At 48.3% G+C, this 22,224-nt stretch overlaps 1 protein-coding gene and 2 non-coding genes across 3 annotated transcripts; 1 reads left to right on the top strand and 2 right to left on the bottom strand.

Moving 5' to 3' along the window:
• Nucleotides 1–218: 218 nt before the first annotated feature.
• Nucleotides 219–301, bottom strand: LOC114507157. Its single transcript, XR_003685428.1, has one exon.
• An 85-nt stretch (nucleotides 302–386) lies between these two features.
• LOC114507176 lies at nucleotides 387–529 on the bottom strand. The gene has a single exon (XR_003685445.1).
• Nucleotides 530–655: 126 nt separating this feature from the next.
• ACAA2 (acetyl-CoA acyltransferase 2) lies at nucleotides 656–22,176 on the top strand. Its single transcript, XM_028524185.2, has 10 exons — nucleotides 656–1,214; nucleotides 6,022–6,188; nucleotides 8,409–8,537; nucleotides 10,023–10,139; nucleotides 11,632–11,779; nucleotides 13,753–13,928; nucleotides 14,452–14,581; nucleotides 18,754–18,824; nucleotides 19,626–19,780; nucleotides 21,835–22,176. The coding sequence occupies exons 1-10, from the start codon at nucleotides 1,199–1,201 to the stop codon at nucleotides 21,917–21,919; spliced, it is 1,194 nt and encodes a 397-aa protein (XP_028379986.1). The 5' UTR covers nucleotides 656–1,198; the 3' UTR covers nucleotides 21,920–22,176.
• Nucleotides 22,177–22,224: the final 48 nt, after the last annotated feature.

Raw genomic sequence — 22,224 nt, forward strand, 5'->3', positions numbered from 1 at the left:
CATAATAAACAATAATGGAATCAAGAAAATAAACACAATGCGAGAGAGGGCCAGCAAGGCGTTTGAAAAGCGGGGTTCCGGGTCCGCATTCTCTGATGGCTCCCAGAAAACCTCAAAGCCTCCCATCCCCCTGAACTAAGCCCTGAGCAGCCTGGCTCTCCTCCAGCCCCAGCGACGCGGATCTCCCGCATCGCTGCTCCGGTCGCCTCCTGCTCGCCCGGTCTCAGTCTGTTCTCAGAACACACTCCATCACCTGGTTTCCAGAACTCAGATTGCGCAGTGGTCTCGTCATCATCGACCAGGGCTCGCAGTTACAGCCGAAGAGCCCCCCCCTAAACGTCCCCCATCTCTAGCCGAACCCCTCGCTCCTCATTCCATCTCCCCGCCCCCGGTTCCCGGCCCCACTTCGCCAGGCGCGGTCTCATAATCCTTTTAGGCTCCGGGCGAGCGGCGCCGCCAGCCACAGGGCCCAATCATATAAGGAAAATACTGCGGGCTCATCCTGGGGGCCACAAGCGGGACCCGGGGGCTCCCCTGCCCTACGACCCTCCCCTGACGGCATCCCTCCTACACCACCCTCCCCGCCCCCACCCGGCAACCCACCGACCCAGGAGCCACCGGCCAGCGGTCCTTTGTCTGCTCAGAGGCCCGCCCCGGCCCCGCCCCGCGCCCTCGCCCGGGCCCCGCCCGCACGACTTCCGCTCCGGCCCCCCACCCCACCCCACCCCACCCCACCTCGCCTCCGACTCGCACTTTCGACAGTACGGTGGCCGCCTGTCTAGGCCAACTTTTAACTCGCAGGCGTGATGAAGGGAAACGTTAATTACCTGTTGTTGAGGGGTGGGGTGTTACCTATAGAGGCCAGGGATAGGGTGGGTAGGGTAGAGTCAAATCATTCTCTCGCTTTGGAAACACGTAAAGCCTTTAGAAACGAGGATGGGAGGAGAAAAACCCACTCGCAAGGAGCGATCTCTTCTCCGAGGCCCGTTTCCGGGGGCGGGGAGGCGTGCGCGTCAGTCCCGGGGTACCCGCGCTGGCGCGCGCGGCCTGCGGGGGCCTCCCGCTGAGGAAGTAGGTGAAAGGGCGCGGGCGAGACCTCGCAGGCACCGCCTCCTGCTCTTAAGGTCTGGGCTTCGGCTGCAACCCCTAGGCTTTGCTGGAGGAGAAACCCAGTGTGCTGCCTGCTCCTGCTGCTGCCATGGCCCTTCTCCGAGGTGAGCATCCCTCCTGCTCCCACCGCGTCCCGCGCCTCCTCGCCCTTGTCGGTCTTGCCCTGCTGAGGCCTGATTTCATGCCTGGTCTCAGCGGGGAGTCGGGGGTGCTGGGTTTACAGTTTAGTCTCATCAGCAATAAAGGGGGCTAAAAAAAAAAACCAAAAACACCCAACCCAAAATTGTTGGAGTTAAGGAGAAGACATACTTGTAAGGCACTAGCAACAGTGACTTCGGTGCAGTTTGCATTTGAGAGTTGAGACCACGGTTTACTTGCTTCCGATTGGAGGTCATTCCCCTGCTTTGTGCGGTGGTGTCCCACCTTGTTTGGAGTTCCGCTCCAGGAAAACGAGCGGCCGGGAAAACGAGAGGCGCCCTGCACCCCAGGCAGCCTGGGCCGCGGGAGTGCGTCACGGAGAAGCAAGGCTGCCTGGGCCTCCGTCGCCGGGTGGGCAGGGTTTGCGGGGGATTCTCTTCCAGTCGCCCGGGGATTTTTGCCTGAGTGACCTGCTCCCCCAAAATGCTTGGTGGCGTTCTGTTGAAAGACCTGCCTTAATTCCGTTTCCTTTCCATTCCTTTGAGTGACTCCCAGAAAGTGCAGTCACTAAGTACATAAATTCTAGGGTTATTAACTTTTTAAAAAAATTAAACCCACCTTCACATAACAAATGGTCACAATCAATGGAATTTTAGTTTTAAGGATATCGAAGCTTATCCTTATGTTAACATGACCTTTAAAGAACATTCATGTAGGACGTTTTATGTATCAAGGCCCCGGGGCAGGAAAAGGCTCTGTAGGATCCAAGAACCAGCGTTCTGGTGGTTAGAGCACTGGGACTCTGTGAGGCCCCGGAGGTGTGGGGTTTTGTTCGAAATTCAGTGGGAGGCAATGGGAAACTTCCAAGCAGGGAAATAACAGGGTCTGATTTCCACTCTGCCCAGACTTCCTGAGGGCTATAAAACTGCCAGAAGAATTAAGACCATCTAAGAATCTGTTGCAGAGGTACTAGCTACAACAAATAATGGTTTCAGTCTGACTTGGGGGAGGGGAGGTTGCAAAGGAGTTAGGGGTAAAGGGGGAGGGGTGACGAGATCGATTTGGAGATGGGTTTGCTACAACTTGGTGGTCGGTGGCAGGTCAATGCGAAGGCAACATCAAGGGTGACTTTAGGTTGTGGTTTGAGGAATTATGTTCTTAATGTTTCCTCACTTACAGAATGAGGACTAAGCGGGAGGGAGAGTAGATTTGGAAGGGAAGGTCGAGGCACTGAAGGGGAGGTGGGGGGGGGGGGGGGCAGTTGAATAGAGGAATCCAGCTCAGAAGAGCCAGAATGGCATGTGAACAGTTCTAGTGAAAAACATATTCTGAGACACGATTAGTGTACCCTGTTTCCTACAGTTGGATTTAACTTGTCCAGTGAATGCTCCTTCCAACTCCGAATTTACTACATTTAATTAGTAAAACTGCACATTGATTTTTATTTTAGACGAGGTATTCAAAAAAACCCAGTTCACTTAAAAGCTGCATTGTAATGAGCACCTTTAAATAAAAAACAACTTTGTACGATTTATCTGTTTAGCATTTTATCAGTGGTTCCTTAGCCTTTTCTTATACTACAGGCCCATCTGAAAAGCCCAGTAAGGGAAAAGAAGGTACATGAACACCTGTATTCAGGAAATATAAAGTATATAAATTTGTGATACAGTTTACTGTGGAGTTAGAGCTAGTAGTGATCATATTTTTACCTGTTTTCCTGTTTTACAGATGAGGGCACTGGTGTCCAGAAAGTAAAATAGCTTGTCTATAATGACACAGGAACTTAGGAAATCAGTGACTCTACAACCCGAGCCTTAAGGTTTAAACAGCAACTGTCACTGACTAGATAGAAGCATTCCAGACAGGCACTTCTCTCTGGTAGCGTTCCAGTGCCTGCAGGGGCGTGGGTACCAGAGAACATGTGACTGGTTACCGCAGGGAAAAGGACACATCTGAATGGGAGCAGGATTGACTGGTTAAGACTGTCATTAACGTCTTCATTAATTGGTCAGATTGTGGCTGAGAAGAGCCCGTGCCTCTGTTTTCACTAACACATCCCAGTGTTTGGCAGGAGGGTTGCGCCTCACAACCGCTAGTTCTCTCACTGCTCGTTCGCTTTGCTGGGAGTGTCCGCGAGGCCATGAGGCTACACAGGGCGGTTGGGCAGGGCTGCCAAGTTCCTGGGGTGGCCAGACAGCCTGTTCAGTTTCTTCCATAAAATAAAAGACACATTTTTCATTTTCCCCAATGACTTGATTAATTTGGGTGCTTTGAGTATATCAGCTTCTGGTGGGTGGAGGTCAGGGCTGCTGCTAAACATCTTCCAATGCATAGGACAGCCCCACGGCAAAGAATTACTTGGCCAAAATGTCAACAATACCAGAAAACTTCCCAAGCCACTTCTGATACATTCGATCAGTCACAGCACCTCCTCTGTACACTGCGCAAGTCTTTTTTGTGTGTGTTTCAGTTGTGTTTTTACCTTCCTTGAAATAGTAAAGCATAACATGCTGAAATGTTGCATATTATTGTCCATCTTCAATATTAAAATGGCTGCCCAAAAACTCACCAGTTGATAAGTTTTCTTTTTAAATGCTGATGTGACAGCTGTCACAACACAGTGTCACGGAACTGTTCTGAGGGAAGTTAAAGACAACGAAGCACCACTAGAGCCCTTGTGGAAAAAAAACCAAAGGAGCTCTTTGGCCAACCCAGGACCTGAACCCTGAAACTGAAATGGGTGCAGTAAGTGGCAGTTTCCCTTTGTTTGCCTTAGCCGCTCCCTATCTGCAGCGGCTCTAATTACAAGTCAGTATTTGTCTAGCAGTTCTATGAAAAGCAAGGCAGAGTTCCTGTCTCTCCTCTAGTGGCGTTTTTGCTCCAGGTATCAGCCCCCTTGTCCGGCCCTTTCTCGGTGTTTCTGGCTCGCTGCATTCGAGTGTCTTTTCACGGTCTTTCTGTTTGGGGAAATCTTCATGAGTTTTCAAGTTTTGTTTTAATCCTCATCCCATGGTGTTTTCATTGATTTTAGAGAGGAAGGAGAGGGACAGAGGGAGGGAGAGAGGGAGAGAAATGGCGATGAGAGAAACGCACCCCAAATGGAGACTGAACCTGCAATCTATGATGCACAGGAAGACACCCCAACCAACCGAGCCACCAGGCCAGGGCAAAGGCCTTTTAGAGTAAAGAAGATTTTAGTTTGATGTTAAAGATTATTACATTTTAGACCTTTTAACAACCACATAACATCGGCATCAGATCATATCCAGATTATGAAATTCCAAGAAAAAAATCCTTTAAATTGTTTAGTCTTTATCCCTACACATCCCAGGTTATGTTTAAAATATATTTGGTAGCATTTTCCCCTTCAAAATAATTCTGTTTCAGTATTCGCCTTACTCAGGCCAACCTTTATAGTCTGGAAGCACAGGTAAGCAGAAGTGGCATCAGTAAGGGGCAGATCTTGCTTTTATTTTTATTTTCCCACACACACTCTTTCTTAGACAGCTCGTATTTCACCATTCGTACCTTCCCACACGGAAGTGTTCTCTTGGGTTGTGAAGTACAGGGAGCAACTCATGGGAGGAAGTATATGGAGAAACAGGAAATTAACCTTCATTGTTTCTGTTAAGTCAATAGTCGTATGTTATCTTATCCCACACCAGTATCTCCTATTATTAACATTTTACATTAGTTTTGGGAAAATTATCCAAGGCCAAGAGACCGCAGAAAGAGGCTGGCAACTCCAAAACTCCATCGAGAGTTTAAGGAAGCTCACCAACAGAAGCAGCACCTTAGCAGTGAGGCGGCACAACACCCCGTGGCACGGAGCTCACACCGGCGGTTTGTAGCCAGAGCCACGGGCTAACACAGGTGGCTCGTAGTCCCATGGCGTGGGCTGAGTAAGATCTGTACCCTCCAAGGCAGTAATTGACTTAATGGGTCCGTTTATCCATGCAAGAATATTCCCTTCAGGTGGTACGAACCCACCTTAGTCACTCTAAAGACCAGAATCATTTCACCAACGGTTAGTGTGGTGCATTTGTTACAATTGATGAGCTAATACTGATGCATTATTATTAAGTGAAGTCCATAGTTTATGTTAAGGTTCACTTTGTGTGTTGTACAATTCTATTGGTGTTGACCGTGTATCTAATGACATGTATCGACCATTACAGTATGATAAAGAACAGCTTCATTGCCCTAAAATTCCCTTGTGGTCCACCTGTTCATCCCTCCTTCCCCCTCCCACCCTCATGCAACCACCGATCTTCTTACTGTCTCCTTACTGCACCAAACTAATATGTGTGGTCTTTTATAAACATTTGAGTATTATATCTGTAAAGGAACAGATCTCTTCTAAATTATAGTTATGTGTGTTGTGCCTAACATTCTTTTAGACTGTAAATTTCTCAACTGGAATAAAAGGAGAAGCTGAAATTGATTTTTAGGGTAGGTTTAGTGTGTTCTGTGGAAAGAGATCGCCAGCATAAATAGGGGGATTATACTCAGATGCCAAGAGTGGTATAATGTTTGAACGGCCTCAATCACAGGTCAGTGTCTGGGCCCAAATCCATTATTAAAAGTCCCATGGTTTCTTGACAAGATGTGGGAATGGGTACCCAGATAGTTTAGGGCAGCCTTAATGTATGCAAAGAATTCCAGTTACCTAGCTGAAAACTGTACTTTATAATAATGTTTCCCAGTGACACTGTTTCAAGCACGTTAAGGGACACTAAGCTGTGACTTCTTACAAATCTCTCCTTGCAATAGGCGTGTTTATCGTTGCTGCGAAGCGAACACCCTTGGGAGCCTTCGGAGGTCTTCTGAAAGACTTCTCGGCCACAGACCTGTCCGAATTTGCTGCCAGGGCGGCCTTGTCCGCTGGCAAAGTATCACCCGAGACTGTTGACAGCGTCGTTGTAGGCAACGTCATACAGGTTAGTAGGGCGGAGGGTGGGATTCATTCCTGTTGCTTTATTTCATCAGTTTTTAAAGATTACTCCTTTCACTGTCATAGTGGAGAATCAGTTAATAGTTAAAGCTGTTTACACTTTGAGTAATCTTCCGAGTCTAGAAGCAATGACATGCGTAATTCAAAGGAGCGTATGTTCTGGAAACTATAGATCTGTCTAGTCTGGGATACATTTCATTTTGGGGTTTGTCTTTTTTTCCAGTTGTATTGAGGTGTAATTGACTTACAGCTTATATTAGTTTTAGGAGTAGAACAAAGCGATTTGATTTACTGCTTCTAAATAGATTCATTTCCTTGACTTATTTGAAGTTAGTGTTTTCTCTCTCCCTCTCTCTCTCTCTACCTACCTAACTAAGAAGTATAGCAAAGCCAAGCAAAAAATTAAAAAAAAAAAAAAAGAAAGAAAGAAAAAATAGAACAGTGAGTGCCCTAAACCTTTTTTACCTTGGTGAGCCAGTTCTCCACACTTTATCAAATATATTTGAGCTCTCTACAGTAAACGCTGTTGCTCTCGCACCCTGGGGCCGCCACTATTGTTTTCAAGTTATTTCTTTTCCCCCTTACTCAGAGTGTGGCCCCTGGAGCAGTGGCCCTGCCTCACTAGGGGAATGTTGAGAAGCGCAGGGTTTCACTCAGCCCTGGACCTACTGACCGAGAGCCCGCACAGCAGTAAAAGGCGCCAGTGCGCGTTTTTGAGTGCGGGCAGCATCTCTTACTCTCCTGACCGGTTGGTTACTCTGTCTCCCCCTCCCTAGGTCAGCAGGTCTCAGTCTCGGTTCGATTATATCGAGAACCTAATGAACAAAATTAACTAACAAACAAGACAGAAACGGACTGAGAAGATAGAGAGCAGACTGATGGGGAAGAGGGGTTGGGGTGCTGGATGAAAGAAGTGAGGGGATCAAGCAAAGGGGGGAAACCTCAGATACAACAGTACGTGATGACCAGAGGGAAGGGGCGGAGGGAGGAGAAGAGGGTACGGGGGCGGGTAAATGGTGACGGAAGGAGGCTGTACCTGGGGTGACGAACGCACAGTACAACATACAGATGATGTAGTACGGACTAGTACACCTAAAACCCATGTAACTTTATCAACCAATGTCACCCCGATAAATTCAGTAAAATTTTTTGTTAAAAGTACAGTGGTCCCCTGTTATTTTCAGGGGATACATTCCAGGATGCTCAGTGGAGACCCGAAACGACCGACAATACTGAACCTTACATATACTATGTATTTTTCCTATGCATACACACCTGTGATAAAGTTTAACTTATAAACTAGGCAGTTTCATGGATAGAAGACTTGTTCTTACTGTAGGGCTTAGTCACTTCAGCATACAATTTTTTTCTTCCCTTACGAAGTTGAAAGCTTTCGCTTTTTTACTTAAAGGAAGCACTTTACGGCTTCTTCGCATATCTGAATTGCCAATGTCACTGCTCTCGCACCCTGGGGCCGCTAGTAAGTAAGCTGACTAAGCATTAACTTAAACACAAGTACTGCAGTGCCCCGCCCCTAGGATCCAGATGGCTACTAAGTAACTAATGGGCGGGGAGCATATCATGGAGGTGCTGCACAAAGTGACGATTCAGGTCACGGGCAAGATTTGTAGCATGCCATTTCAAACTTATGTTTATTTCTGGAATGTTCATTTAATATTTTCACACTGCAGTCGATTGTGGTTGACTGCAACTGCAGAAAGTGAAACCGCCGGTGACAGGGACCACGGTCACTGCCGGCGCCCATGCACTGCCTTCAGCAGCATCTCCGGTTTAGTTGGTTCCATGAGGAGCTCGGTCAGCGGTGTGTGGCTGCGGCTCTCCTGGGTTTTCCCGCGTGCAGCCAGGGTCGAGAACCACAGCCTCAGACACTCGTCTGTTGGGGAGCATCCTACTTGGAGGCCGCCAACCCCATTTTAAACAGTTCTCACTGTTACAGATTTCTATCTTCCGTTGATGACATAAGGATTCTCATACTTAGTAGGTTTAAAAACCTATAGACCAAATTATAGTTTTTATTCAAGTCACAGACACATTTATTATGTGAAATACTATGTTCCTGTATGCGTTGTCGTCTACCTTAGAACCATATAGTTTATCATTTTGATAGATTGCTGACATTCCATATATTTTGTCCTTAACTCCTAGATTTATAGAGGAAGTTCCTTTTCTTTTCCCTGTGTTCCAGACCTCCTCAGATGCTATATACTTGGCGAGGCACGTTGGTCTGCGTGTGGGTGTCCCCACGGAGTCCCCGGCTCTCACCGTGAACAGGCTGTGCGGCTCCGGTTTCCAGGCCGTCGTGAGCGGATGTCACGTACGGACAAATGCTAATTACATGGAATTCTCTGAAACGTGTTAAATAGCTCTTGGAGAAAAATCCCCCGCTTAATATAACACTGTAGATATTTATGTATGCTTATGAAGAGAGGCCAGTAGTTGATATTTGGGGAAATAGTCACAGGAAGAAAATCATTTCTTAAAAGCTAATAACGAACTTCAAAGGTATTATGCTAAATGGAGTAAACCAGTCACAAAAGGATGAGTACTGGATGAAGAACAGGCACATTCACAGAGACAGAAGGTAGAACGGTAGCTGCCAAGGCAGGAGAGAGGAGACGGGGCGGGGGGGTGGGGGATGGTGTTCGGGGCACGGAGCCTCCAACAGCACTCCTGGAGACGCGTGGCAGCTGCACGCTGGTGTGGATGTACTGAACGAACCGTATGCTGAAAACCGGCTGAAGTAATGGATTTTGTAGTGTGTATTCTTGTCACAGCTTTTAAAGAAGCTAGTTGTGACTACTCGTCACACTCTGTAGCTCATGTCATCCTCACAACTGCCCCGCGGGGCGAGACCTGTTTCTATTCCTCTTTTGTGAGCAAGGAAAGCAAGCGATCACTGAAGGCATTCAGGTTGCTCAGTCTGAGAGGCAGAGTTTAAACCCATGCCTGGGAGGCAGTGTGAAACCCTGAATAAAGACTGTAAGACTAGGAAGAGACTTGGAGAATTTAGAAGATGACAGGAAATATATTTTATAAAAAGGAGCTAAGTGGTCCTGTTGGTAGAAGTACCAACTACTCTGACCTTTTTAAGGGATAACTGGGCAGACAGGTTTTGAGCACAGAGAAAAGGCATACAGCGAAATCAATTTTGTCTTCGTTTTGTTACAAAATAAAACAATACGGGTAGTTTGTAGTGATACATTATTTCTGTAACAATGTATCTTAAGGGGTGGTCCTGATTTTCCCAACAATCATTTCAAACACCGGGCTCTCGGCGGCTTGTGACTGGCTCCTTTTCCGAGACATGCACGTAGTGGGAGGAGCTGGAAGAATGAAATGGGTCCTTCTTGATGCGTCCCCTGGGTTAACTCGGTTCCTTCAAAGCTGCAGCGTCCTTCAGGTTCATCCATTAGTAGGATAAGTTTTACTTTTGCCTTTTTAAAAGGTTTGTTCTTTACTACTTGCTGGCAGCCTGTAAATTTGTGCCAGACAATGTCTCTGCTGATATTTAAGATTTATATTGAGTTGAGAATCACCATTCCTTAGCAAAAAGTAGGTAGAGTTTGTTAACTTGTGCACAAATGATTGAAGACTGTTAGGTGTTTTTCCCCCCCTCGTGTTTTGGGAGTGGATACTTGAGCGCTTGCCTTAGGATTACTTCAAAAGTATTTCCTTTTGAAATACTGTAAGGTTAGGATAGTTGCTTATTAAACTTAGTTCACTGCTTAACACATACCTTTTAATATCCACTTCTGTCAGTGTAAAAGGGTTTTGTTGTCGTCCATTCATTTCTCAATAGGAAATCTGTGTTAAAGATGCTGAGATTGTCCTGTGCGGAGGAACCGAAAGCATGAGCCAGGCGCCCTTCTGTGTCAGAAACATACGTTTCGGAACCAAGTTTGGATCAGAACCCCAGGTTGGAACCATTACAATGTTAAAAAATTAGTTCTCAGCCCTGGGTGGCGTAGCTCAGTGGATTGAGCGCAGGCTGGGAACCAAAGTGTCCCAGGTTCGATTCCCAGCCAGGGTACATTCCTGGGTTGCAGGCCATGACCCCCAGCAACCACACATTGATGCTTCTCTGTCTCTCCCCCTCCCTCCCTTCCCTCTCTAAAAATAAGTTAATAAAATCTTTTTAAAAAAACCATTAAAAAAATCAGTTCTCAAGCTATTCCACTAATGATTTTAATATCACCATTTGGGGGAGCGAAAACTAATTTTGAAACCAGTTTTGTTAATGGGGATTAGCAAGATATAAATGATTTGAACTTCATGAGGTATTTCAAAACTCTCTTTGGGTTGTTCATCTTGCCATTGCAATTCACATAAAATTAGGTGTATCTTAGCATGCCCCTGATAGTGGACTTCACAACTGGGGAAGTAGAAGAAGGGAAGAAGCAGAGCAAAAGATGGGCAAAGGACGAGTAAATTAGTAAACCAAGCAGTTAAATCTTTACCATGATTTATAGAAGTTTTCTTTCTGGAGCATTCTCCACTGAATAGATTTCTTCATCACAGAAAACATTTTCTTCGAATGTAGCGAATATTGTCCCACACCCATCAGATGAAAGCCGACCCCTTCCCCTTTGAGAGCTGCAGCACAAGAGTGGTAGTACCGGTAGGGAGTGACAGATATAGTACACTGTCCTTCCCGTGTTAAAGGGCCGGTGGTATCTTACACTCCTAGCATTTTTCAGTTGCTTCACACTGCATCCAGTTTCTCGCCTGGCCTTTTGGAAAGCTGAAAGGAACAAGACTTAGAAAAGATGAGATACTTTTATACACCTATATATTTGAGAAAAACCTTCTGATGATAGGTCAGTGACTCAAAAAGTGAGGCAATGTGGAAGAAACAGATGGGGCACACTTATTAGAGACAGACTGAGTAATAAGGAACAACTTTTTCTGTTGCCCAAGAAGCTTGTCCCAGGCTCTTCTCAAGGTCATCGTAACTAACAGGATCAGCTGTCCTCTCACTTGAGGGCACAGGCTGAAAAAGGAGCACAGACACTCTTTCCGGCAGAGCTCCCAACTGTGGTTTACAAAGGCGGCTACAGGGAAACATTGCTGGGAACTCGGTGTTAGTTTCTTACAAAGTGTGACCTTGAGGGGTTCTGACTGTAGAGTCCCCGGCTGTGGCCTCACCCGGCGCATTCAGCACCGGCGGCTCTCTTTAGAGCCCCACGTTTACAGAAAGAGGAGAAGGTGCCATTTTATTATGTCACTGGATTTTTTTTTTAATGTGTCAGAACCAAATATAAATAGTAGTAATAATAATGCCATTAGAAAATCTTATTTTACTTTTGTTTATTGGAACTGTTAATTATTTAAATTGAAATAAATTATAGCACATTACTTTCAAAAGATACACTTTAAGAAGTCGCCGTATCATTCATGTCTTTCAATAGCTGGAAGATACTTTGTGGGCATCATTAAAAGATCAGCATGTCCAACTCCTCATGGGAATTACTGCAGAGAATCTTGCTTCCCAAAACAAAATAAGCAGAGAAGACTGTGACAGATACGCCTTGCAGACCCAGCAGAGGTGGAAAGCTGGTCGGTGAGAGTGGATGTTACAAATGTTCAGAACCGAAATGACTACAGAGGGGTGGGGGTGGGGTGAGTGAAATGGGTGAAGGGAGTCAGAAGGTACGAACGTTTAACTGAAATAAAGCAGTTCTGGGTGTAGAAGGCACCATGTGCCGACTGTAGTTAATAGTACTGTGCTGCGTGTTTGACAGTTGCTGAGAGAGTAGATCTAAAAAGTTCTCACCACAAGGAAAAAGTCTCCTGGTGACGGATGTTAGTTAACTAGACTTATTGTGGTGATCATTTTGCAACAGAGACAAATACCAATTTAGGTTGTTATACCTGAAACTAATACAATGTCATGTGTCAATTTCACCTCAATTAAAAACACTATAGGAAAGAACTTCATCTTTTCAGAGAATGATCAGATGATAATAATAGTTTAAAATTAAACCTTTCAAAAGTCCTGTTTTGATCATTTTTTTTTAGATGTTTAACTTGTAATTGCAAAATCTCCTGGGAGCTTCCCTTGTTAAATACGTTAATACCACTTTAAAAAGCAGTGTTGTTAATCGGCCTGCCCGTGCTGGGACCGTTGGCAGTGGAAAGCTCAGAGGGCCAAGACGCACTCCCTCTGTGAGAGGTGGTGGCTCGCTGCGGCTGCTGGGACAGCGGGTGCCCTCCTCTGTAAGGCTCGTTATACTCACAAGGAGGGGGTGGTACGCGTGGGAGAGGTCTCCCGGGTACCCCTTGCGCTGCCCCATTCCTCACTGAGAACCGGCACACCCTACTCGGAGCCCCCGCGCTCCACGAGGGCCTCCCGGGCTCTGTACCACTGCGCTCTGCTGTGCAGCCAGTTCAGGGGGGCAGCAGCGTGATGGAAGCGCTTCTCCCCGTACGGTCCGTTGAGGAAATGTGTTAGTCTTCTGAAAAAGATTTTTGAAATGAAACTCATAAACAAATGGAAACTCTTACTGGAGTATTAATATTTACTTGGAATAGTGAGGATCAAGTCCATCTTAGCATTTCAGAGGGACGAGTGGAACGGAGCTGAGCCACCCAGCGGGTCTCCTGTGCTGTTCAGTTCACCTTTGTATGCAATGGAAGGGCGCCGCCTAGAGGCGAAGAGTTACTGGCTCTAGGTCTAGTTTTGCCACATACACGTTATCTGACCTCGGTTATTTACTGAGCATCTGTAAAATAGGGGTAAATATGTTAGCGATAAAAACATTGGCTTTTCCAGTTTTCCTCATAGAGTTGTTGTGAAAACCAGCAAAGGGAAATGTTTAGCCTGCTGTAAAGCATAATATTAAGATGGTATTGTTCCTGATATGCCCTGTTTTTGAAGCTTTGGATTACTCTAGTCCTCCGCGGTCAGTGGAGGTGGGAGCAGGTAAGCCGCTTTACTGAGAACTGTGTCGGTACTCACTCATACAGTTGCCTCAGGTGGCTTGTCCTTAAATGTCAGGCACAGGCTACTTGGTGACATGGGCAACGTGGTAACTTTTTCTCTTACTGTGCTAAGCATACTCAACATGAGATCTGTTCCCTTAAACTTTTAAGTGTGTGATTTTAAGGGTATGTTGCAATACGTTATTTTGTGCAACTCGGTAACTTTTTAAGCACTTACCTCAGAAATTTTAAAAAGGGCAGTTAAATCCATTTCATGTCATTGCAAGTGTAGCTAACAAATACTGCTACAATTGCAGCAGTACCTTGTTAAAAAAAAAGGTGATTAAGAAAAAAAATCAAAATAATCATTTAAAAAAGGTAATAAGTAGATAAAAAGATGCAAAATGCACCTGCATAGAAGCATGGCAGTGTATTGAAGCCTCCGAGAGGCAAGGCGAGTTACATAAGTAACTTATGTAACTTATAGTAAGGTGGGCTGTGAGGAGAGGGTAGACCAGAAATTAAATGGAAGGACATGTTGGATTTTGTTTCTTTTCCTGTTTCCTTCTTTTGTCCCGATTCTTATGATAGTCTTTCCACTGTTTCAGCTAACGATGCTGGCTACTTCAATAATGAGATGGCACCGATCGAAGTGAAGACAAAGAAGGGAAAGCAGACGGTGCAGGTGGACGAGCACCCCCGGCCCCAGACCACCCTGGAGCAGCTGGCCAAGCTCCCGCCCGTGTTCAAGAAGGAGGGAACCGTCACCGCCGGGAACGCCTCGGTAGGTGGCGCCACCGCTCCCCTCGACCTCTTCCTGCTGCAAAACAACCACGCAGGATCTTTTAGCTACTTTTCATGCTGGGCTTTAGTGATTTAGCTTAAACTAATAGAGTTCATATTTTATTAATTTGGAAGCTCATAGGGCAAAATACGAGTATTTAAGGTAGGGATGCTTATACAGTACTTTTAGTTTCTTTTCAGAATGTTAGAAGGAAATCTACCTGGTGTGTTATTTTAGCTTCCATATTTTTTTTTCTTTCTCATGTGGAAAATCCATCAGATTTCTCCTGATACCTACCACATCCAGAAACAAGCCTTTCCTGGATATTCTTCCTGCTTTCCCATAGTGAGACTGCGTTCTGTGCCCAAATGCAGTGATCTCTTTAATCCACCAGAGCACTGCCGGTGTAAATTACGGCCCTGCCTCCTCGAACTGCCATCATTCTGATAGGACTGCTCCTTTAGTTCACACTTTGAGTAACTAGGTTCTTTACCCTTCAGTTAACCTTGTGTTCGTTTCCAAGGGCGTATGTGATGGTGCTGGAGCTATTATCCTTGCCAGCGAAGACGCCGTGAAAAAGCATAACCTCTCACCACTGGCCAGAGTCGTGGGCTATTTCGTGTCTGGATGTGACCCCACTATCATGGGTATTGGTAAGTCTGTAGGGGAACCAAACTGGTTCTCTCACATTTCTGGAGATAAGCCTTCTTTGTCATTCCGATCCCAGAAACAGTAGCCAAGTCAAGGTTGCCAGTCTTTAAGAAAAAGTGTTAGTCTCGGTAGGAAAACCAAGACCATGTAAACTGCTATGACAGCAATCACGTCTTCTTGTCCATCTGAGACATTTAAAGTTGACAGAGCCCTGACTGGTGTGGCTTGGTTGGTTATCCTCCCAACAAAGCAAAAAGTCACCAATTCAGTGCCCGGTCAGGGCACATGCCGGGGTTGGTGGTCTGGTCCCAGATGGAGTGCAAGCAAAAGGCAACTGATCGATATTTCTCTCCCTCCCTTCCCCTCTCTCTAAAAATAAATAAATAAAAATTTTAAAAATAAAATTAACAGAAAATAACAGAAGAGTTATGGGGTACTGATAAGATAAATAAAACGTGAGGTGGGAGAAACCGTGGGGCAAATAGCGAAGGCCGTGTGTAGAGCAGATAAACACCCTGGCAGGTGTTTTATGTGGGGTCATCGATGTGTCCGATTTCACCCTTCCAGCCCTCGTAAGAGAGACTTCTCAGTGGGAGAGAAAACTGAGTCAGGCATAGGGGGGTTGTCTCAGGCTGTTGCAAAGCAGCAAGTGGTGGAGCCAGGCTGCGACTCCAGCTCAAAGTCCGGTGCTCCTCCCGCTCTGTCGTCCCAGGAAGTCAGAGTAATACTCACCTGTCACAGCTGAGGCTCAGCAGGACAATGAGGAATTGTGAACAGTGCATCTCCATTGGCAAAGTACTAGCAGGAGATCTGCAGCTTCCTACAAGCATGTACACAGTCTTAGCTGGGAGAGTATGAATTAGAACAAAAAGCTTTCTGCCAAAAGCACTCCTAGAAACCGCAGATGATGCTGGATGTTAGCAGTTTCTGTCATCTTTCTGGGGGGAAACAGGGAACCAATTAGGTACCTGACGAAAACAAAATTGGTGTCCAAAGGCTCTGACCTATCCCCTCACACCCCAAGGAAAAGCCTGCCCTAGGGTAGAGACTCGGCCTCTTGATAGGTCCAAAGATCTGCCAATGAGATTAGACAAACCTTAGGTCATTCTTTACTAACTGAATTATATTTTCTGAACACATTTTTTAAGGTTTTATTTTTTAGGCAGAGGGGAAGGGCGGGAAACATCAGTGTGTGAAACATCGATGGGCTGCCCCTCGCACACCCCGGGTGGGGACCTGGCCTGCAGCCCAGGCGTGTGCCCTGACCAGGAACGGAACTGGCCAACTTTCGGTTCACAGTCTAGCTAGCGCCCAGCCACCGAGCCACACCAGCCAGGGCCAACATCGGTTTTTGAAGTAGGCCCCAAGAGTGAAGAGGGGTGACCTGTGGCTGACCTGCCTTTCCAAAGATCCTTCCCTGTGAGCCTCCAGGTCCTGCCCTTAGGATGCCTAGTTAATACCCAGCGTGTTTGCTGCTGTGTCCTGTACAGAGTTTCTAAGAAAGAACTCGGGCATGTCCACACCTTGTCATCTTTCACTGTGTGGCAGATTATGTCACCGCGAACTGCATACTATGTATACATCTGTTAAAAGTCAAATTTTATCCGTTATAGTCTTAAAAGCTTACTAGCTTTCAGCTACCCACTATCAGCAAAACATGGTTTTTGTCAGAGAGATGGAAAGTAGCTTGAAAAATTAAATACAGTGGAACCTGAGTTCTTGAACTCAGTCCATTCCAGAAAACAGTTCGAAAAGCGATTTGTTCGAAAACCGACTCCTTAGTTGCCTGAGATCCGCGTGACCGATCGTACAGACATCAGCATGAAAGGGTTGTTGGGACCCGAAGTTTTGTTGGACAGTTGGACATTTCTTCTGTGAACCACCTGGCCGAGAACCAAACTGTTTGAGAACCAAGATGTTCAGGAGCCGAGGTCCGGCTGTCTCTGTGTGTCTGTGTGGCGTTTGTCGCCGCGGTGTCGAGAGCAGGGGTGCCCGGCCCCTCGGGGCCCTCAGACGCACCTGTGGCCCGCTCCCCACCTGAGTTCGCTCTCGCAGCTGCAGGGCGGAGCCTGGGAACACGGGCTCTTGCAGTGTATCCACATGGTTTTGATGGTGATCAGTCACATTTATCTGATATTGGGAAGTAGTTACTCTGTGGTTCTTCTTCAGTTTAACCTCATTTGATAGGTTCTGATGCATGAAAACAAGTGAGTGAGCAAGGAAATGTTGGTCGCCTTCCTTCCCTGCCCGGCCCCGGGTGTCCCCCCAGTGCAGTGAGTGCCCGGCGGGGGGCGTCTTCTCCCTTCGGGCGTGGCCACAGCTGTGTGTGTGCCAGCGTCCCCGTGCCGGACGCCTCCTCCGTCTGGACAGCCCCTCTCTCGGCCGTGGGCGGCGGTGGGGGAACAAGCACCAACATGAAGGACGCTGGACGAACAGCGGGGAGAACAGACCCCTGCGTGTCTGATGAGGACGGACTCGTCGGCCTAGTTTCTGAGGACGGTGGTTCTTCCGTTCCATGGTTATTCGGCATGTGGCAGTCCTTCTCCCTGAGGTGCGGCCGCAGAGCCAGGGACGGGGGGAAGCCAGAACCAGAAAGAGCAGTGATGGCTCCAACCAAGGACACGCACGGTTCTGGTGAATGTGCTCCCGGAACACCCGCCCCCAGTGGTGGCGGCAGTGGTGGGGGCTGCTGGGCAGGACTTCGAGCCTCTTCAGCCTGAGGGGCTCTACCTTTATCTGTTATTGGACTTTATTTGTGAAAAGGGTTCACATGCTTCTAAAGAAAAAGGTTAAAAACCAATTCAAAGCACTTCTGACCGGAAGCTTACAGCCTGAAAAGGTGACCACGGTCACACGGCTGTTAGTGGTTGGAACCACGAATGGAAGTCAAGTCTCCTTTTCCCCACGAGAATGCTGCACCTTCCTGGGCCCCATAAATAGCAGAGGGGTATGGGAACGGTCCTTTAAAAATGAGGTGTGGCATATTGTTACAGTGGCCCGTGAGAGCTCTGAGGTCACACGAGCACACCAAGCCAGGCTTCCCGGGGGCGTGTACAGTGGTTGTGCTCCCCCAGCTCTGTGCCTCTCCCCTGTAGGGCCCTCCCCCCCACCCCCGGCCACGCCAGGCAGTGCTGCTGTACTCTTGACTGTCCATCCTGTGTCCATGCCTTCGAGATACAAAGAGAATCTGGCATTAGATTCGGTGTGAAATCATTAGCCAGTGCAGAGAGAGCTGGTGCTTTACATTGAAAAGCATGGCACTACCAATTTGCAGACTGTTGTCTAAAAAGCATTTTAATTAGGTCACAGTAAATTACATCATATTTAGATCGCATTATGCTTTTCTTAGAAAAACTGATTTCCCATTTTATCTTGGCTATATTTGTGAAGCCTATTGTAGAATGTTTGACTACTTGAATTCAACAGAACATACTACATATTTTCCTTTTTAGACATTTATGGCAATTTTATACTTTTGGAACAGAGAAGTAGATTCTCCTCCCTAGTCAGATTTTCGGCCTTTTGGGGGGAAATGAATTCATTTTAAGATCACGAGCAATATCGAACTGCTGCTGGGGATCATCAGAAGTCTGGGAGCTGCGGTTTCGTTGCGAGGGTTTACAGTTCGTCAGTGGGGTGTGTGTTTCAGCAAACCCTCTGCCGTCCCTTGGAGTCGCAGACAGCTCCGCGCTTCAGACTCCTTTTCCTGCGGAGCCTGTGGCTTCCTCTCCTGCTCGGCCCACGGGGGAAGGCTGCTGCGGTTTCTTCTCCGTCGGCCGGGTGGGCCCAGACACGTGGAGAGTGGGCACGATCACTTCTGTGTCCAGACGTGTGTGAGCTGTACCCCAGGAGAGCACTGGAGTCCGCGTCGCACGTGGGTGGGGAGCGGGGCCTGAACACGGCTGCGAGCTCCCGTGCAGGACTCCCGTGGCTGCTAGAGCTCCTGCCGCCGTGCAGCGTCTCCTGTGAGGCTGGCGTCTCCACAGCGGAAACAGCTGTTCCCCTCGGTCCCGTTTTTTGTTTCGTCATTTGTCACGTGACTTAAGAGTGTGCCGTCAAGGCAGAAAGATCTGTGGCTACTGACAGCTGTCACATTATTTACCTGTTTAGTAAAGACGGAAAAATGTGGTCCACAAACAGACGTGAGATGACGCTGGCTTCTGCTCCGACACAGGTCCCGTCCCTGCCATCAAGGGGGCACTGAAGAAAGCGGGGCTGAGTCTGAAGGACATGGACTTGGTGGAGGTGAGTGTCCGGCGCCCTTACAGCGTGAGCAAACGGCCACCGTCCGTGGTGCAGGTGTCCACAGCCTGGCACTCCGCAGCTCCCTCGTTCGGGTGCTGTCGGCCCCTCCAGATGATGCGCGTCTGGAAAAGCGCTGCTTCGTCCCACGACTGATACCGGTCCTCTTCCCGGCCCTCGTTAAAGTGTTTTCTTTATATTTGGGTGATTAAAACAGGCTGTTTCTCCTCCTGAAGAATAAATTCCTGGAAAAATCTCAGGACCTTATAAGACCCCATTACATTTTTACTATTAATGTGCTTGTTGAACTGAAATCATTTCTATATAAAGTAGGGGAAGAATAAGTACCTTTAACCCTATTTTATGGATTAAAGTGAAAAAATACAAGTCAAGAATTGACCTAATAGAAAAACAGTGTCTGGTGCCAAATCTAGAAGTTTCTCGTCCTGCCCCGACCCCCCGGCGTTTAGAAGCCGACCAGAGGGTAAAAGAACGTGCGTGCGTGCGGCCAAGGTTGGAACCGCCCACCTGGCTCCAGCACCTGTGGTGCCCCGCTGCCTCTAGTGTCCGTGGGTGACACTGCCAAGGACTCCTCTTCTCTGAAGGATGCGTTGGACTTACGGTGCCATTGTCAAACCTGGTATTTTTTACGGAGAACAACTGAAGATAAAATAACCTTGCAAGGTAATCTAAATTGGGGAAAAAAAAAGCAAACAAGACTAGCTGTCAGTGGGACTGAACGATTCTCAGTTAAAAGTCAGTTTGTGAGTAAGGATTTTTATCAGTTTTTCGATTGTTTTGAAGGTGAATGAAGCCTTTGCTTCCCAGTACTTGGCTGTTCAGAAGGGTTTGGATCTCGACCCGAGCAAAACCAACGTGAATGGAGGAGCCATTGCCCTGGGCCACCCGCTGGGGGCGTCGGGGTTGAGAATCACCACCCACCTGGTTCATGAATTGAGGTACTCGCTAAAAATTGTTACAGTTCAGATTTTCCTCTCTTGTAGACACGCATGGGTCTGGGTTCCGCCCAAACAAGCCAACATTTCCTCATTCTTCCTCGGATCCCCTTTGCGCTGCTTCTGCCAGGACCCAGTTGCTCGGGCGCCCCGTTTCAGCTGGCCTGTGGGGACGACCCCGCTGCCTTGTCAGCAGCCCTGCTCCTGGGAGGCACGCGGTCCTCGCGTTGGCTGCGTGTTCGCTGGGGTGTCCGCGTGCCTGAGATAAAGTCACTCAGGGAAACAGAGAGACACTGAAGGGTTCTTACTTACCTAGATGCAGTCCTTTAAGAAACCTAAGCAAACGGGTGATTTGGATCTGAGCTCGGTTTCCCCTTGCTGCTTCCAGGGTTCCAGGGGGCGCCTTCTGTGTGCCTGACACTTTCCATTTTGGTGGTAGTGCTGCTGCTGCTGCTGCTGCTGCTGCTGCTGCATATTTTGGATCATTTTGTTCTGTTAGTAGAAGAACCGCCAGTGAAACCAAATATGTCAGGACAGAACCTCACGCCGGCCCCCTGTCAGGTTAAGACACACAGGACTCCTATTTCGCCTCGTGATTCATTGAGTTGAAATGAGTGACTGACATGCACAAAAGTAATTCCCAGCGGTCCTCTCAAGGTCATTCTGTCGAGACTGAGGATTGGAAGCAGATGGCACTTTAAAGGAGTCTATTTTTTATGAAAGGGACATGACGTGTTGCCAAGTTACCTGCCTTTCACATGGACAGCCTTCACTGTTGACACTTACTCTGAGGTGCCGTAAACATCCGGAGCCACACCCACCGAAGGGGCTGAATGTTTGCCCCCCGCTTCTCCGCCTCCGTTTGTCTCGCTCCCCTCCGCCCCCCACTCCTTCGGTCCAGGGTGGCTAGGCTGGCCTGGTTTTTTTGGCTTGGTCAGTCAGTCTGTCACCGTCTTTATCCGGAAGGTCTTCACAGAGCGGTGGTGCAGTTTACCAGCTCTCAGCAGCCCGTGCTGAGCTCGGGGGGCGCTTGCCTTCTCGCCGGCTGCCCGCTCTTCCATCCTCCGGGCAGGAGACTGCTTTGAGACGCTCCACCCTTTCTCTTAACTGCCTTCTCAGGCCTGTCGGCTAGACTGGGCTCCCCCGTAGTGCAGTGTGCATGTCCATGTCTGTCTGGAGGTGCGGTGGTCTCTGCGTATTGAGAGAACCGTTCCTTGCAACCGTCTTCATCTTCTGCCGCTCTGTCGCGCATGTGATCTGCAGCGTTCTGACCCGTGATGTGGTCATGTGCTTCTGACGTACGCCTGCACTGACTTCCCCGAGTTCTGAATCGTAACCCAGGAACTGCTCGGCATGGTGAGGGCTAGACAGTCCTCCCCCCACAGCTCCCTCCAGGTCCCCAAACGCTTCGTTTCCAGCAGCTGTGCTGGCCAGCCCTGCGTCCAGGTCACAGCAGGTGCAGGCACCAGGCCGGCCGTCAGTGCCTTCCACGTGGTACTCACCTGCAGCCACCTCCACGTGGCCCTCACAGACCTCGTCCACGCCAGTCCCACCGAGAAGCCTGTGCCCGGCAGCGTGACCTGTCCGGCCAGCTGCATGCTGCGCGTGGGAGTTCATGGACGGAAGGTCCCAGACCGCCGTGATCCCCTCTGTACGGGCGTGAGCAGCCTGCCAGACGGTGCCGCTGTCGGTCGCCGGGACTGCTGCCTGACACTTGGGCGCCCGGTGCTTATGTCCAGCCTTGAGCGCCGGTGCTCCTGGGCTTGGTCGTCAGGTTACCCTCCCGTCCACTCTGGCTTCCACGTGGTGTCCCTTCCAGTGTGGGCGGGACACCAGTGTCCCCGGCCCGCCGCCGCTGCTGTTTCCTTAACATTCAGCTTTCCCAGTTCTCTCTCCTGTTGTGACTGTGAACTGATGCCGAGGGCTGAGGAAAATATTGAGGTGATGGGATGAATGCGGATGAACGTCACAAATGTGCCCACTAGTAATTCAGCTTCATGAGCTGTCTGATTCCTTCAGCGGATTGGGCAGGTTTCAGCCTCTGCTGTCTTCCCCAGGCGTCGGGGTGGAAAGTACGCCGTGGGATCGGCGTGCATCGGAGGCGGCCAGGGCATCGCGGTCATCATCGAGAACACAGCCTGACCGCGAGGAGCCCGCCACGGCCACTCTCGCCGCGCGTGGCCCGGCCACGGTGACCCGGTGACCTCGAGGGCCAGAAGCGACCGAGTTTCACCAGAAGAAGCACTCCCAGGCTTCCAGCAAATACGGTGTGTTTCTGAACTAAACCCCACTGCAGAGGGCCTTCCGAGGAGTCATGTCCTTGCCACGTAGTCACCACTTACGCCTTAGATAATGTAATGTGATCATGAGGAAATGGAATAAATATTGCCTTAAACTCAGCGAATCATCTCCTGTCGTTTCTTACATTTTTAAAAAAAATTTAATTG

The sequence above is a fragment of the Phyllostomus discolor genome, chromosome 9 (assembly GCF_004126475.2).
Source record: "Phyllostomus discolor isolate MPI-MPIP mPhyDis1 chromosome 9, mPhyDis1.pri.v3, whole genome shotgun sequence".
Taxonomy (NCBI): Eukaryota; Metazoa; Chordata; class Mammalia; order Chiroptera; family Phyllostomidae; genus Phyllostomus; species Phyllostomus discolor.